Below are 12,665 nucleotides of genomic sequence, written 5' to 3'. Positions count from 1 at the left end.
GTCTATTAACGTGATTCGAAGTAAATAATTAGTAGAAGGAAAAGAAGAAATAAAGTTAACGTATTTTAAGTTTTATTATCAGGCAGGTATTTAAGTCATAGAGCACTCTATGGTTGCGAGTCGTGTTTTTGGGGATGACAGGATCACGTCTAGACCAGAGACTTTGTCGCTTAGATAGGACGGCTGGGCTAACTCAATAGCTCATCCAGGAAGGCTAAGTTAACAGCTGCTCTAGTACCCTGGGAGCATGACTAGCAGCTCAAGGCGTAAACTACATCGCGAATCCATCTACCAATCTCTCGCTGCGCGGTATACTTAAGTGAATTAATATTTAAAAAGTAAAAAAAAAGAAAAAAGACAGCCCGCTGAGTTTCATGCTAGTTCTTCTCAGGACGGAGGCTAGTTTTTGTGAATTGACGGTAGTTCTTTTTGACGTTCAACAAGTATGTACTTTCATTTATGTTGAATAAAAAAAATATTGATTTGAAATTTTTTTTTTGATTTGGTTTGTTTTGTAGGAGACGTGAAAAGTCTGCACTAAACCATAGAATAATTATGTCAAAATACAAAACCCTCAGCATTTAATACACATAATAGTACTAAGGGTTTTCTAAGTTAGGTGCTAAGATGCAATATAAAACAATTAAAAATGATACTGAATTAAAACTAAAAACTATTTATTTAATAATATGATCACTATCGCGATTAAGACATCTTTGGTTTTTCTAATAAAATTTAATCTAGCGCCATCTATTTTCGACGACGTAAACAAATAACGATTATCTTCGACTTTCACTCCTCGTCGGAAGGCTGCTTGACCCAGAAGCCCCACGGAGCATATCCATCATGCTTTGTAGGTCCACGGTAAACTTTGATTTGTACGCGAGCCACGTCATCTGTGAAAAAACAATATGTAAAGCTCATTGTCGTGACCACCACAATCCATATAAAAGACCACGCAAAACGTGAATGCCGGCTCTCATGACGTGAGACACGATTTTTTTTTTATTAGATGTGTGGACGAGCTCACAGCCTACCTGATCTTATCTCTGGTAAGTTGCGAATGACATATCTTCATAGATAATACACTTAATATCACTTTAAACGCCTCTACTGTCGGATATTACCGCTTCAATCTACTATTCTTCAAAAATATTATTATGTACGTACGTGTGTACATAATAACGTTGACACAACTTCCACACTTACAAAGTACTAACTAGTTCCTATAGGTACATACATCGTAGATATTATCCATACATTATATTTATGGATTAAAATAAGAAGTGATTTTAAACAAATCATTTTTAAATAAAATTGCATTATTAAATAATGACTAAATTATTTCTGAAGATAAAGTGGATAACTTAAATTTAATTCCTTTAATTAATACCTACCTTTTTTATCATTAGAGCCGTCCTCGTCATCATCGAACTCCTGAGGTCTCGCGGCAGCCAATGCCAACAATGCCACCAATAAGAGCACCGTCCATTTATTCTTCTGTCAAATTAATATATTTCTTTAAAAATACACCTCATATTTAAGGAATGTCCTTATTTAAAAAAGTTTAATAACACCATATGTATCATTAATGATGAAGCTTGATGGATGCATTTTCGAAAAGACGAAATCCAGAAAATTTATAAAATTTTAATAGATTTATATCTATTTTTTATTGCCCGTGTAGGCAGACGAGCATACGGCCCACCTGATGGTGAATGGTTACCGTCGCCCATGGACTTCAGCAATGCCAGGGGCAGAGCCAAGCCGCTGCCTACCGCTTAATACTCTCCACAAGCCTCGTTTGAAGAAGGTCGTGTCATAAAAAAATTGCGTGCGATAAAAAATTTAACTTAAAAATATTTTGAGTCCTAAAATGTATTTAAAGTACCGTGCATTATATAAGGATAGGTAATTAATTACAAGAGCCCATTTTTTATATAGCGTACGTACGTAATAAAAGGTACCTAATGATAACTGTTTGGTGGTCTGATAGCAAAACTTGCAGTGAAACAGCCCCGACTCATGAATCGATCTTCACCATTATTACTCCATGATAACGCGAATCCCACAGGCGGGTGCCAATTTTTCTAATGAAATACGTACTTAACGAATGTTCATGATTGACTTCCACGGTGAAGGAATAACATCGTGTAATAAAAATCAAACCCGCAAAATTATAATTTGCGTAATTACTGGTAGTAGGACCTCTTGTGAGTCCGCACGTGTAGGTACCACCACCCTGCCTATTTCTGCCGTGAAGCCGTAATGTGTTTCGGTTTGAAGGGTGGGGCAGCCGTTGCAACACTGACCGACTGAGTGACCTTAGAACTCATATCTCAAGGTGGGTAGCGGCATTTATGTTGTAGATGTGTGGGTCCCGGTACCCACTTAACACCATGTAGGCTGTGAGCTCGTCCACCCATCTAAGCCTAAGCAAAAAAAAAATAACTGAAAATCCGTTTTAACTCTACAGGAACTACAATTAGAAACCATTCGTCGCCTTCCGTATTCGCCAGACCTTGCTCCAACGGACTAACACTTTTTCATGATTTGGACAATTTTCTACGTGATAAAAGTTTTCTTCTCAGGAGGCATTGCAGAATGCTTTCACGCAGTTTGTAGAATCTAGATCACCAGAGTTCTGCCGCATAGGCATAAATGACCTTCCTATTAAATGGCAGCAATGTATAGATAATAATGGTAGATATTTTGATTAAATAAATGTTTTAAATGAAAAAAAAAACATTTTTCAATTTTTCAGTACAAATCGGCCATTTCATACTTTAACCCCTAATATTAACACCAAAACTGTATGCACTAACTGTATGAACTGTTTCTCCATAAATCTGCCTGGGTGTGATTTCATCTCATATTTGGAAACACTAAATGAAAATGGATATTATTTCACATTCAACCAGCCAAAACTCATTTTTTCTCCAATGTCTTAATTGTTCGAACGCCAATAGAACTAACACAAATAGGACCCAAATACTAAATTAAGGAGACATAAACTCCACCCTTGAATCAAACACAGGTGTAAAAATCTATGAAGTGCAACTTTAATACTGCATCATCTTCCTGATAATGTTTATTTATTATACAAATAAGTGAGGGTTTGGAGAATAAAACAGCATATCAAAACATTTCAATCTTGATGTATCATATTTGCCTTACATATTAACATGATTGCTATAACTGCATCAAAATACCAACATCTGCAAGAACTCAAACAAGTTCTACCAGCAGAGTGCCATAACTTTTATGATTCTTTGCCTCATTTGTAAGATGCCAAGTGTAAGGTATGGAAAATAACATTATTCCATGCTATTGATTAATAAACTATTTGATTCCTTACTATGTGGTTTTCATTCAATAACACCCTATCTAGTAGATAAAAATAATTTCAACTCTTTTGAACCAATACCACCTAACTCACGGTATCTTAGTATGTGACGATATTAAGACAATTTAAGTTTACTTAAAAGTTTCCAGCATTTATTTACGCTTTTTAGTCATTTCAAATTTTCTGGTAACTTATTAGCTGAAGCGAAGAAATGTTTTTTTATCTACATTTAACTTGACTTTTTTGAGATAAGTCACTATTAATTCTTAACTGTTGATTTGCCAATTTTTGGATTATGAATAATGCCCTAGCAAACACAACCGACCTTTTTGGTAAAATTTTAATGTAGAACCAGACTTACTGCACTGAGAGGGTTAAGTTTAATGGAATGGTGCAAGAACCATTGCCTATTTACACAACATGAACACCACAAATTATCTTATTATTATTGTTTCATTAATCCATAGTCTCATTAATCCATTAATGCAATTTTATCTAATCACACAAGCTGGTGACAAATGGTGCCACCCAAGCTGAATTTAAGAGTCAGTGGTGAGGAGTTCAGTAGATAGTTAGGTTCACTGTTTATAGGTATTCCCATGATAAAACTAAATGTTCCAACAGTTACAATCACATTTTACTCCTTTCTGATTCATTCCCGCTATCTGTTGACAGAGCAGGGCCTGGACTGGCTTTGTTTCCATCATCAATATCATCAGCGTCATCATCCTCACTCAATGAACAATCTGAAAGCTCAGCATCAATCCATAACTTCTTTTTCTTATTTTTGGCTTTAATGTCAACCGCTTTTCTTTTTAAATTGCCTTCAGAAGTGGAAGCATTCTGCCAGCCAGCATCTACAGCAGCGCTCACCCGTTCTGGTAACGCTTGACGCTCCTTCTCGTATTCCGGATTCAGATTCACCTCTATTTTTGGTTCTGCAAGAATCTTTTCGATTTTCTTTTGTTTTCTTTCTGCAGCCTCACGTTCGCGCTCTTCTTGTCCGTCTAACCACTTTCTTAATCTCTTCTCTTCATTAATGTCTCGTAGTCGACGTCCTGAGAGGTCACGGCAGGCTTCCCGATTCGTAGTTTTCTCAATTTGAGCGCCTATCGCTCGTAACATAGAACCGAATCCACCTTTTCCTCCAACCAACCTTGACGATATTCTAACTATATTTTGACAATTTTTGAGGACGAAATTACTTGCAATAGTCTTCCCATTGATCGTAACGTATAAATCTTCAGTGGGTATGCCATATCTTAAAGATATTTCGCATTTCAGTGACGACACATCTGTGCAATCGATGTCATGAATGGATTTATTCTCAAACAAAACAAGACTTTCCATTTTGTATGTATTAATTATGCCTACGTCGGTAATCTTACGATAATGTTTATGAGAATTCAAACCTACTGTTACAACTTACAACTGGTACTGGTAATTGCGAACAAAAGTTAAATAGGTACACAGAAAACTCAAACAAGAAATTATGAACATTCACTGCTTTAATTTGACACATTGATATTGACAATGACTTTTGACATTACAAAATACGAATGAAAATGAGAAGAGATCGCTTTGTAAACTGATTAGAAAAAAGAAGTAAGCACACAGGAGAAAACTGTTTTGACGTGGTTATTGAATTTGAACATTCTTGGGATCGCTTATTTTAAGCAATGTGAAAAACAAAACTTCACACTCATAGATCAATAAAATTAATTTACAAAAGGACCGTTGATTACAGAAATCAGTATTTTAAAGCCGTTGGTTTTTAAAGTAATTGAAATTAATGTTACACATAATCAGTAAGATGCTTAAGGAAAGAAAATAAGGAAAATAGCACTACTAGAAAACAGAAAGCAATTAACAAGACAGTATAGTACTTACTTGAATATTCATATTATCGTCAAACAGTGTGCCTGAATACAAAATTCTATTCAAAACTAAAAGTAATTACAGAGTATTGCATCTTAAATACTCTACAAAACTTTTATTTTTACTATTATTAAATAATTTCGTTCCAGATTTCCAATTTCACGCTCAAGTAGACATTAAATTCACCAATGAAAGTGAAAGTATCGCGCGTAATGATTTGTATAGGTAGCCTAACAACGCGATTATTTACGCATAGCATCAGCCCGCTGAGTTTCTGGCCGGTTCATTTCAGCCGATCGCGATTTCGATACTGTTTTACATGCATTCGCATCTGTCTTTGAGATGCTAGGTCACCTTCTGACTCTTTCTCTTTAAACTTTACCCCTCTTTGTTGAGGCCGTGCTCAGCCACCTATTCTGATGAGGTTGAAAGGCCTTTGGGCCAATAGCAATACTCAACCCCTTAAAAAAATTTACTCACTATTTAAGAAAATTGTTAAGACGAAATCGCCACAACAGTAACGCTACACCACCAGGCAATCGATGGCAGTAGAAATTATCAAAATGTATTTCACGACATCCCGTCGATGGCGAAGATAAACTGCTTTTTTTCCTACCTAGCTGAGAGCCTTGAGAGGCTATTTCAGCGTAACCTTAACTAGTAGGTGAGCTCACGGGGCTCAAACCAGACGACGTTGCTAACAAGAACCCTAGCAAGAGCCGTGCTTCGCAGAATCTGCCACCGGATCGGAAACGCGACCCATTGAAAAGATCTGGTAAGAAACTCAGTGGGCTATGTCTGAGGGTTCATTTACTCGTTGAGCCCTTCGTCGCAAGCGAAGGGTGCGACAATTACCGATGCTTGAGGTACCTAAAAGCACCGTTAGTGGATCGGTAGGCAGCGGCTTGGCTCTGCCTCTGGCATTGCTGAAGTCCATGGGCGACGGTAACCACTCACCATCAGGTGGGCCGTATGCTCGTCTGCCTACAAGGGCAATAAAAAAAAAAAAAAAAAAAATCCGAAATGACGTGTTTGGGGCGACGTCGACTGCTTTCCATTCTTTCCGCAGGATCGGGAATGTAGTTACCGGCGGCCACGATGAGAGGGTTCTCATGTCCTGCCGCTTTATCGAAGTGGATTAGACTGCGATTTCTAGGCAACCAATGAGTTTCAAAGTTCTTTGCAAAGAATTTGTTGACTAGTTGAGTAATTACCCTAATTACGGTAACATGCTGTTCTAGTTAAACTCGCGGTCTTCCCGATCTTCGTAAGAAGTCTTTAAAGTCTCATGCAATTATTATATTTTAGCCTGCAATGAAGACGAGCGTAACAGCAAGGTGGTGACAGTCGCCAGTGTCTACTACACGATCAGATTCGCAAACCCCTGAGAATATTATGCTTGAAACTCGGCACAGCCGCGGCCTGAAGTTATAGGCCACCTAAATCTCATGCCGAACTCTTCGACGAGCTCAACGAGCATCTACAGTTAATTGCCATTATTTATATTAAGACAATGTGTTAATTTTTAAACATAGAAAGCGAAAGATATAGAGATTTGTATAATAATATAGTTAATAAATACTAATCTAATTATAAGTTTACATTTATTCGTTGGTTAGTCGTCGCTCAAGCTAACCATTAACTGAAGTTAGTATAATTTAAGTCTAGCTGTAGCCATGGGCTTTGAGTAGCTCCTTCACTTTGAAGTAGAAACTCACTTTCCCACCAAAATATGAATAAACAAAAACGCGCCATGTTGTTCGGATTACCGCCTCCACTACAGATATTTTTGTACTTTATAGTTGGAGGAATTCACAGCTCACTCAAAACCCATAAGCACCCGACGTGAATGCCACTCTACCCAGCTTGGAATACTTACAATTGTGTTGTAGAGTTGCTATCCCATTTCAAACCAAGACACATCATGACTTAAATAGCTAGGGATTATCATGACTCAAATAGCAGGTAGCTATCCGTGCAGGCTCACTCTCTACGTACCAGTAATTACGAAGACTAGGTAATGATAAAATGAAATGAGATATGTAATTAATAAGATGAAATAATAAAATGTTTCAAAATGAAATTGTCTAGTAAACTAATCGAATATTACTCTGGCTAATCTTAATTTTTCATTTGGACATATTTATCTAAACTTAAACAGAACAAACAAACAGAACTAAAAAAATCAATACCTACCTAATCGCCTCTTTTATTCTAGTAATCCTATTTAAAATAGCATACAGGTACTATTACATTTAAAATGCGCAAACAATTTTTTAACTTTATCGGGCACATTGTATTAGGCAAAAATTAATACGTTTAAAATTTCATCGTCACATAAAAAGTACTAGGCCAAATTTAAAAAAGCGGGTAAATGAAATCTAAATTTTGAAAGCGATTATCATTTTGAAATTATTTGTGACATGAAATTATTTTATCCACATGTTATAGTATATTCGGATAATCTTATGTTTAAAACTATAATGTTCAGTTATTTATCTTGATTTGACCTATTTAACATATTTATTATGGTTTATTTCAGACCACCTTCTAACATATTCGAGATTAGTGTAAATCAGCATTAAATTATTTTTTCAATTGACCGTGTAGATGGCGCTTTTTAATACGTCAATCAAACAAAGGCCGCCATTACATTGCACTGTCAAATAACGAGATTACCAATAAAATCGTAGCTATTTCAAATTCAACAGGAAGTTGACGACGATTAACTGAAAAATTGGTGTCCCTTGCTATTTTAAGAAAGTGTTCATTTGATTTCCTTAAAATATTATGGCTCAAAACATCAATCCACATTACGCGTCGTCTTCGAACCCAGCTAAGCAGAGTGAAGACACGATTAAACTAAAAGACAATCATGCTGTGAGCAAACGGTGAGTTTTATTATTTTTACCACAACTTTTTCGTAATACCACGGCAAACACCCACGTAGACAACATACAATACAATTAGACTTGCGCAAAACATCACTTCCCAATGTAATGTGATATGACATCACTTTTACAGATAGGTGATATTACTCGAAAACATTACACATCACTCTTAACATTACTCGGTGCGTTCAAAGTGATGTGTATAAACACATCACTTAGGTAATGATTCGGGTGTATAGATACAATGTATTCGTCGTCACAGTATCTATTGAACGCACCGAGTAATGTTAAGAGTGATGTGTAATGTTTTCATCAATCATTACCTAAGTGATGTGTATAAACACATCACTTAGGTAATGATTCGGGTGTGTCATTACAATAGTGTATTACAATACAAAGTATGAACTTTGTATTGTAATACACTGTTATATTACTTGACAGATTGACTTACTTAATAATATAATAATTTTATTTTTTACTTAATATAATTTATTGTGGGATGAACGGATTTCATATGGCGACTTAGACTGCAAATTGAGCTCGACAATAATGTTAATATACGAGAGCAGTAGATGCATTGTTTCGGTGCGATATCCTCAAAAATATCCTCAAAAATCCAAGGAGGACTGTACTTTCATCTAAATGAACGTACGTCTAAACGCCGTTATTTCTTTCACTTATTAAACACGCATTAAAACAAATAATAAAACTATCTTCAAACAAGTGCTTAAGTAATTCAAATCAAACACAAAAATTAATATGAAATATTACTAAACAATTACGAGCGACTAGCGATTTTACAAAAGTTGCGAATAAAAAATTAAGTAAGTACTTGCGGGGAGCTACCGGCTGGCCGCATGAAAAATATAAACACAAATACCTATATTAAAATTCAGACGTACCATAGGTATAAAAATGTACCTAGCGGCCAGGACATATGGTTCAAAATCACTAGGAATAATTCCGTGTCGCTTGCTCATTTATTTTGCGTCGATCGGTCTGTCTCGCTCGCTCGGTTCCGTTCGTGTATTACACGACAAAGAAAGAAACATGTTGGGTGATAGTGTGATGTTTGTTTCCTTCGCGTAATGTGTGATGTTGCATTACATCGTAGAGTAATATTACCCGAGTAATATCACTCGCATTACTTACACATGTCTAAATACAATATATTTTGGTCCTTAGTATCGAAGTAGCGATTTGTGTCTAACGGTTTTTTTCCCACGAAAAAGTCTCGATTATTCTGTTCACTTGCATTATTGTTGGTTTGGGCTGTTTTAAGCACATTATGTAAATGATCATTTAGTGCATGTAATACAAAAGCGCCGAAAAAGTAAAAACCAAATAAAACTATTACACTTTACATAATGTGGTAAATTTAAAAGCACAGTTTTTAGCAGGTATAGGCATTCTCATTGGTTAAAGCGATAATTTTACAATAATTAATGTTCAGTAGGTAGGAATAAGTAAACTTTTTAAAAAGGTTTGTTAATTAGTCACCTTTTCTACATTAAATAGCATCAAGAGCCTTAGACCTTTAGACGCTTTCTAATTTGTGAGATTCTTAAATGTAAATTGTTTATATAGAATTACTTCTCTAGAACAATTACTACCATGTGAATGAATATACCTCCACCCAGAAAATATTGCAAGTGATATAAAATTTACACTCACACTACAACATCAGTCATTCCACATATGGCAGCATCCTATTTACCAAACAATAATTCTGCAAAAACAGAAATTTTATGTCATTACTGGTCAACTAACATTTCATTAGAAATGTTTCAAAGACTCACTACTTAATTAATAAACCTGCTATTAGATTAATGCACTTAAAAAAAACACTATATGCCATTACTTTTGTGTTATAATTTGCATAATTCAACTCATTTTATATTTCTTTTTAATAGACTCCAGAAAGAGCTAATGGAGCTAATGCGGTGCAGTGATAAAGGAATATCAGCATTCCCTGAAAGTGAAAACCTCTTCAAATGGATCGGGACCATCAATGGACCTTTAGAAACTGTATACGCAGGCCACAAATACAAATTATCACTTGAATTTCCAAATTCATACCCGTACGCACCACCTGTTGTCAAATTTATGACTCCGTGTTTTCATCCAAATGTTGACACGTGTGGTTTAATATGTTTAGATATTTTAAAAGATAAGTGGACGGCTTTATATGATGTACGTACAGTATTGTTGTCAATCCAAAGTCTTTTAGCAGAACCAAATACACAAAGCCCTTTAAACCAGCAAGCATCATATCTATGGCCGAACCAAGCTGCCTATAAAAAATATTTAGATGAATTTTACAATAAACATAAAGACTCATAGTCTGTTTTAGAGATTATAAGTGTGTTTTATTTTTCGTTGTAATATTTTTGTGTCGTGGATATTTCAGATTGTGACTGTTGAGGGTTGGTTGGGCTCAGGTTTTGTCTGCTTAGACACTGCAGTCTTGCAAAAAAACTTAATTTTAGACCATACTTTGTAATTTATATTAAAATTTGTAAAATACACTACGGTTGAAATAAATTAATATCACAACTAGACTTGCATGTAACATTCAATTTTTCAATTATTTTTTTTGTGACAAATAATCAGCCCCAGCTGTCGTTCATCTGAAACTTGATGTACATTGTGATCACAGACAATTATAATTATTTAGTGCAATTGAGACATGCTTTCATTTCTCCTTCCATCCTATCACATGTTTTATGCTTTATTTGTTGAAGGGTCGGGAAATTTAAAATAACAACTTGATGTCTTGGTGGGTGGCGGCATAAACGTAACGATATCTATGAGCTCTGATAATCAGTTAGCATCACTCAGTGACCATGTTCACCCACCTAAACATTAACAAGGTTAAATAATAAAAAGGAAAAAAATCGTACGCCTCTGCTAACATAATATATTTCATCAGTTCTGCTACAACTAACGGGCTTCTATCGTTTTCATTTTTACGCCTCCGGTAATCTGTCCCCACGACCAGAAGAACCCCACTTTGGTCGCCGCGTGCGTAGTCTGCATTTGAGAAAACGTTCACACCACTGGCTATCGAGTCTTTTTTTTATTGCTTAGATAGGTGGACTTAAATGCCTTAGTGCTATTATGAAAATCAGGTGATCGTCTTGCGACGTGCCAATGTTGATGGCATTGAGGCATATTTAATGCGTCGACAGCTTCGGTGGTGCGGTCATGTATCACGCATGGCGGAGGAAAGAGTGGCGAAGCGCATCTTTGAACTACAGGACAGCAAGGGAAAGCATGGCGGACAGCTCCTCCGGTACAAGGATGTCGTGAAACGACACATGAAGAGATGTAAAATAGAGCCCTCTCAATGGGAGTGCTTGGCCAGAATGGCGCAGGATGGTGAACAGCCAAGTAAGTACGCGAGTTCGAGGATCAGCGCAAAGCTGACCTTGATTACAAACGCGACCAATTGAAGGCCCGCCCTCCTGCTGCCATAATCTATATAATTATAAGAACGGCGTGCTTACGTGCCCTCAATGCGCAAGGAGTTTTGCCACCTTCGAGCGCATGAGCGCCAAATCGCCGGATAGGATTCGAAGTGGTCGCCATGACCGAAATCGGTCGGAATGATCATCATTAGGTGGACGAGCTCACAGCCCACCTAGTGTTAAGTGGTTACTATAGGCCATAGACATCCACAACGTAAATGCGCCACCCACCTTGAGCTATAAGTTTTAAGGTCTCTAGTATAGTTACAACGGCTGCCCCGCCTTTCAAACCGAAACGCATTACTGCTTCACGGCAGAAATAGGCAGGGTGGTGGTACCGACCCGCGCGGACTCACAAGAGGTCCTAACACCAGTAAGATCATTAAAAAAATGTTGTACGCCTTTGCCAATATAATAAATTTTATCAAAGTTCTGCTACAATGAACGGGCTTCTATCGTTTTCAGTTCCACGCCTCCGGTAATCTGTCCCTACGACCAGAAGAACTCCTACTTTGGTCGCCGGTGCATTTGAGAAAACGTTCACACCACTGGCTATCGAGTCTTTGTTCACAAGAGCTACCTATGAATCAGTAGACCAACAGCTCTGTTTGGAAATCTTTGAGCTATCCGTTGCGAAACTGAGACCCAATGAATGAAACGCCCGGTCGCAATGTTGGTAACGACATGAAATAATTCTGGCGTTCAAATCCTGAAGATAGAAGATTAGACACCAGTTCTAATAGAAGTTGAAATATGGGAATACTGCAGCACTGTACCTACGTAAACTTTGTCGATGTTGGCTCTACCTTGTTTTAGTCTTCCTGAGTCTTCCTGAGCACTATGGCAATAGACGTGATAACCGCAGCTATATTCGACACAACAGCCCAGTCGGTAGTTCATTTTCATTAATTGGTATTAAAATCTCGACCCAACTCATTTTGTGTTGATATCGAAGCCCATACATATCATTGCAATATGATATTGACCCACACCTTGAGACATGAGTTCCAAATCAATCATAGGCAGTGTGCAACAACTATTCCATTCTTTATATCTTGACGTATGCTTTTGCCACTTTTT

The 12,665-nt window shown here is 36.8% G+C and overlaps 2 protein-coding genes and 1 long non-coding RNA gene across 4 annotated transcripts; 2 read left to right on the top strand and 1 right to left on the bottom strand.

Annotated features, from left to right (window-relative positions):
• Nucleotides 1-660: 660 nt before the first annotated feature.
• LOC101740587 (splicing regulator SDE2) lies at nucleotides 661-4,883 on the bottom strand. Of its 2 annotated transcripts, none has more exons than XM_021347888.3 (3): nucleotides 4,776-4,883; nucleotides 1,398-1,500; nucleotides 661-896 (listed from the first exon to the last, which is right to left on the bottom strand). In XM_021347888.3, the coding sequence occupies exons 1-3, from the start codon at nucleotides 4,866-4,868 to the stop codon at nucleotides 793-795; spliced, it is 300 nt and encodes a 99-aa protein (XP_021203563.1). In that variant the 5' UTR covers nucleotides 4,869-4,883; the 3' UTR covers nucleotides 661-792. The 2 variants fall into 2 exon arrangements, with proteins under 2 accessions (XP_021203563.1, XP_062530434.1); XM_062674450.1 differs by having other exon boundaries at nucleotides 3,708-4,879.
• On the top strand, nucleotides 840-3,357 carry LOC119630048 (uncharacterized). The gene is made up of 2 exons (XR_005245870.2): nucleotides 840-1,052; nucleotides 2,477-3,357. It is a non-coding gene; the product is annotated as an uncharacterized LOC119630048 (long non-coding RNA).
• A 2,886-nt stretch (nucleotides 4,884-7,769) lies between the features above and the next one.
• LOC101740454 (ubiquitin-conjugating enzyme E2 C) lies at nucleotides 7,770-10,799 on the top strand. Its single transcript, XM_004925988.5, has 2 exons — nucleotides 7,770-8,115; nucleotides 10,029-10,799. The coding sequence occupies exons 1-2, from the start codon at nucleotides 8,015-8,017 to the stop codon at nucleotides 10,456-10,458; spliced, it is 531 nt and encodes a 176-aa protein (XP_004926045.1). The 5' UTR covers nucleotides 7,770-8,014; the 3' UTR covers nucleotides 10,459-10,799.
• The last annotated feature ends 1,866 nt before the right edge of the window (nucleotides 10,800-12,665 follow it).

Source organism: Bombyx mori, chromosome 20 (genome assembly GCF_030269925.1).
Source record: "Bombyx mori chromosome 20, ASM3026992v2".
NCBI lineage: Eukaryota > Metazoa > Arthropoda > Insecta > Lepidoptera > Bombycidae > Bombyx > Bombyx mori.
This window is presented reverse-complemented; position numbering and strand designations above follow the sequence as displayed.

Bases quoted from the DNA above. Each gene is read 5' to 3' on its own strand.
- LOC101740587 (XM_062674450.1), bottom strand. From the start codon at position 4,696: ATGGAAAGTCTTGTTTTGTTTGAGAATAAATCCATTCATGACATCGAT.
- LOC101740454 (XM_004925988.5), top strand. From the start codon at position 8,015: ATGGCTCAAAACATCAATCCACATTACGCGTCGTCTTCGAACCCAGCT. The intron at 8,116-10,028 runs GTGAGTTTTATT...TCTTTTTAATAG, and splicing joins AATCATGCTGTGAGCAAACG to ACTCCAGAAAGAGCTAATGG.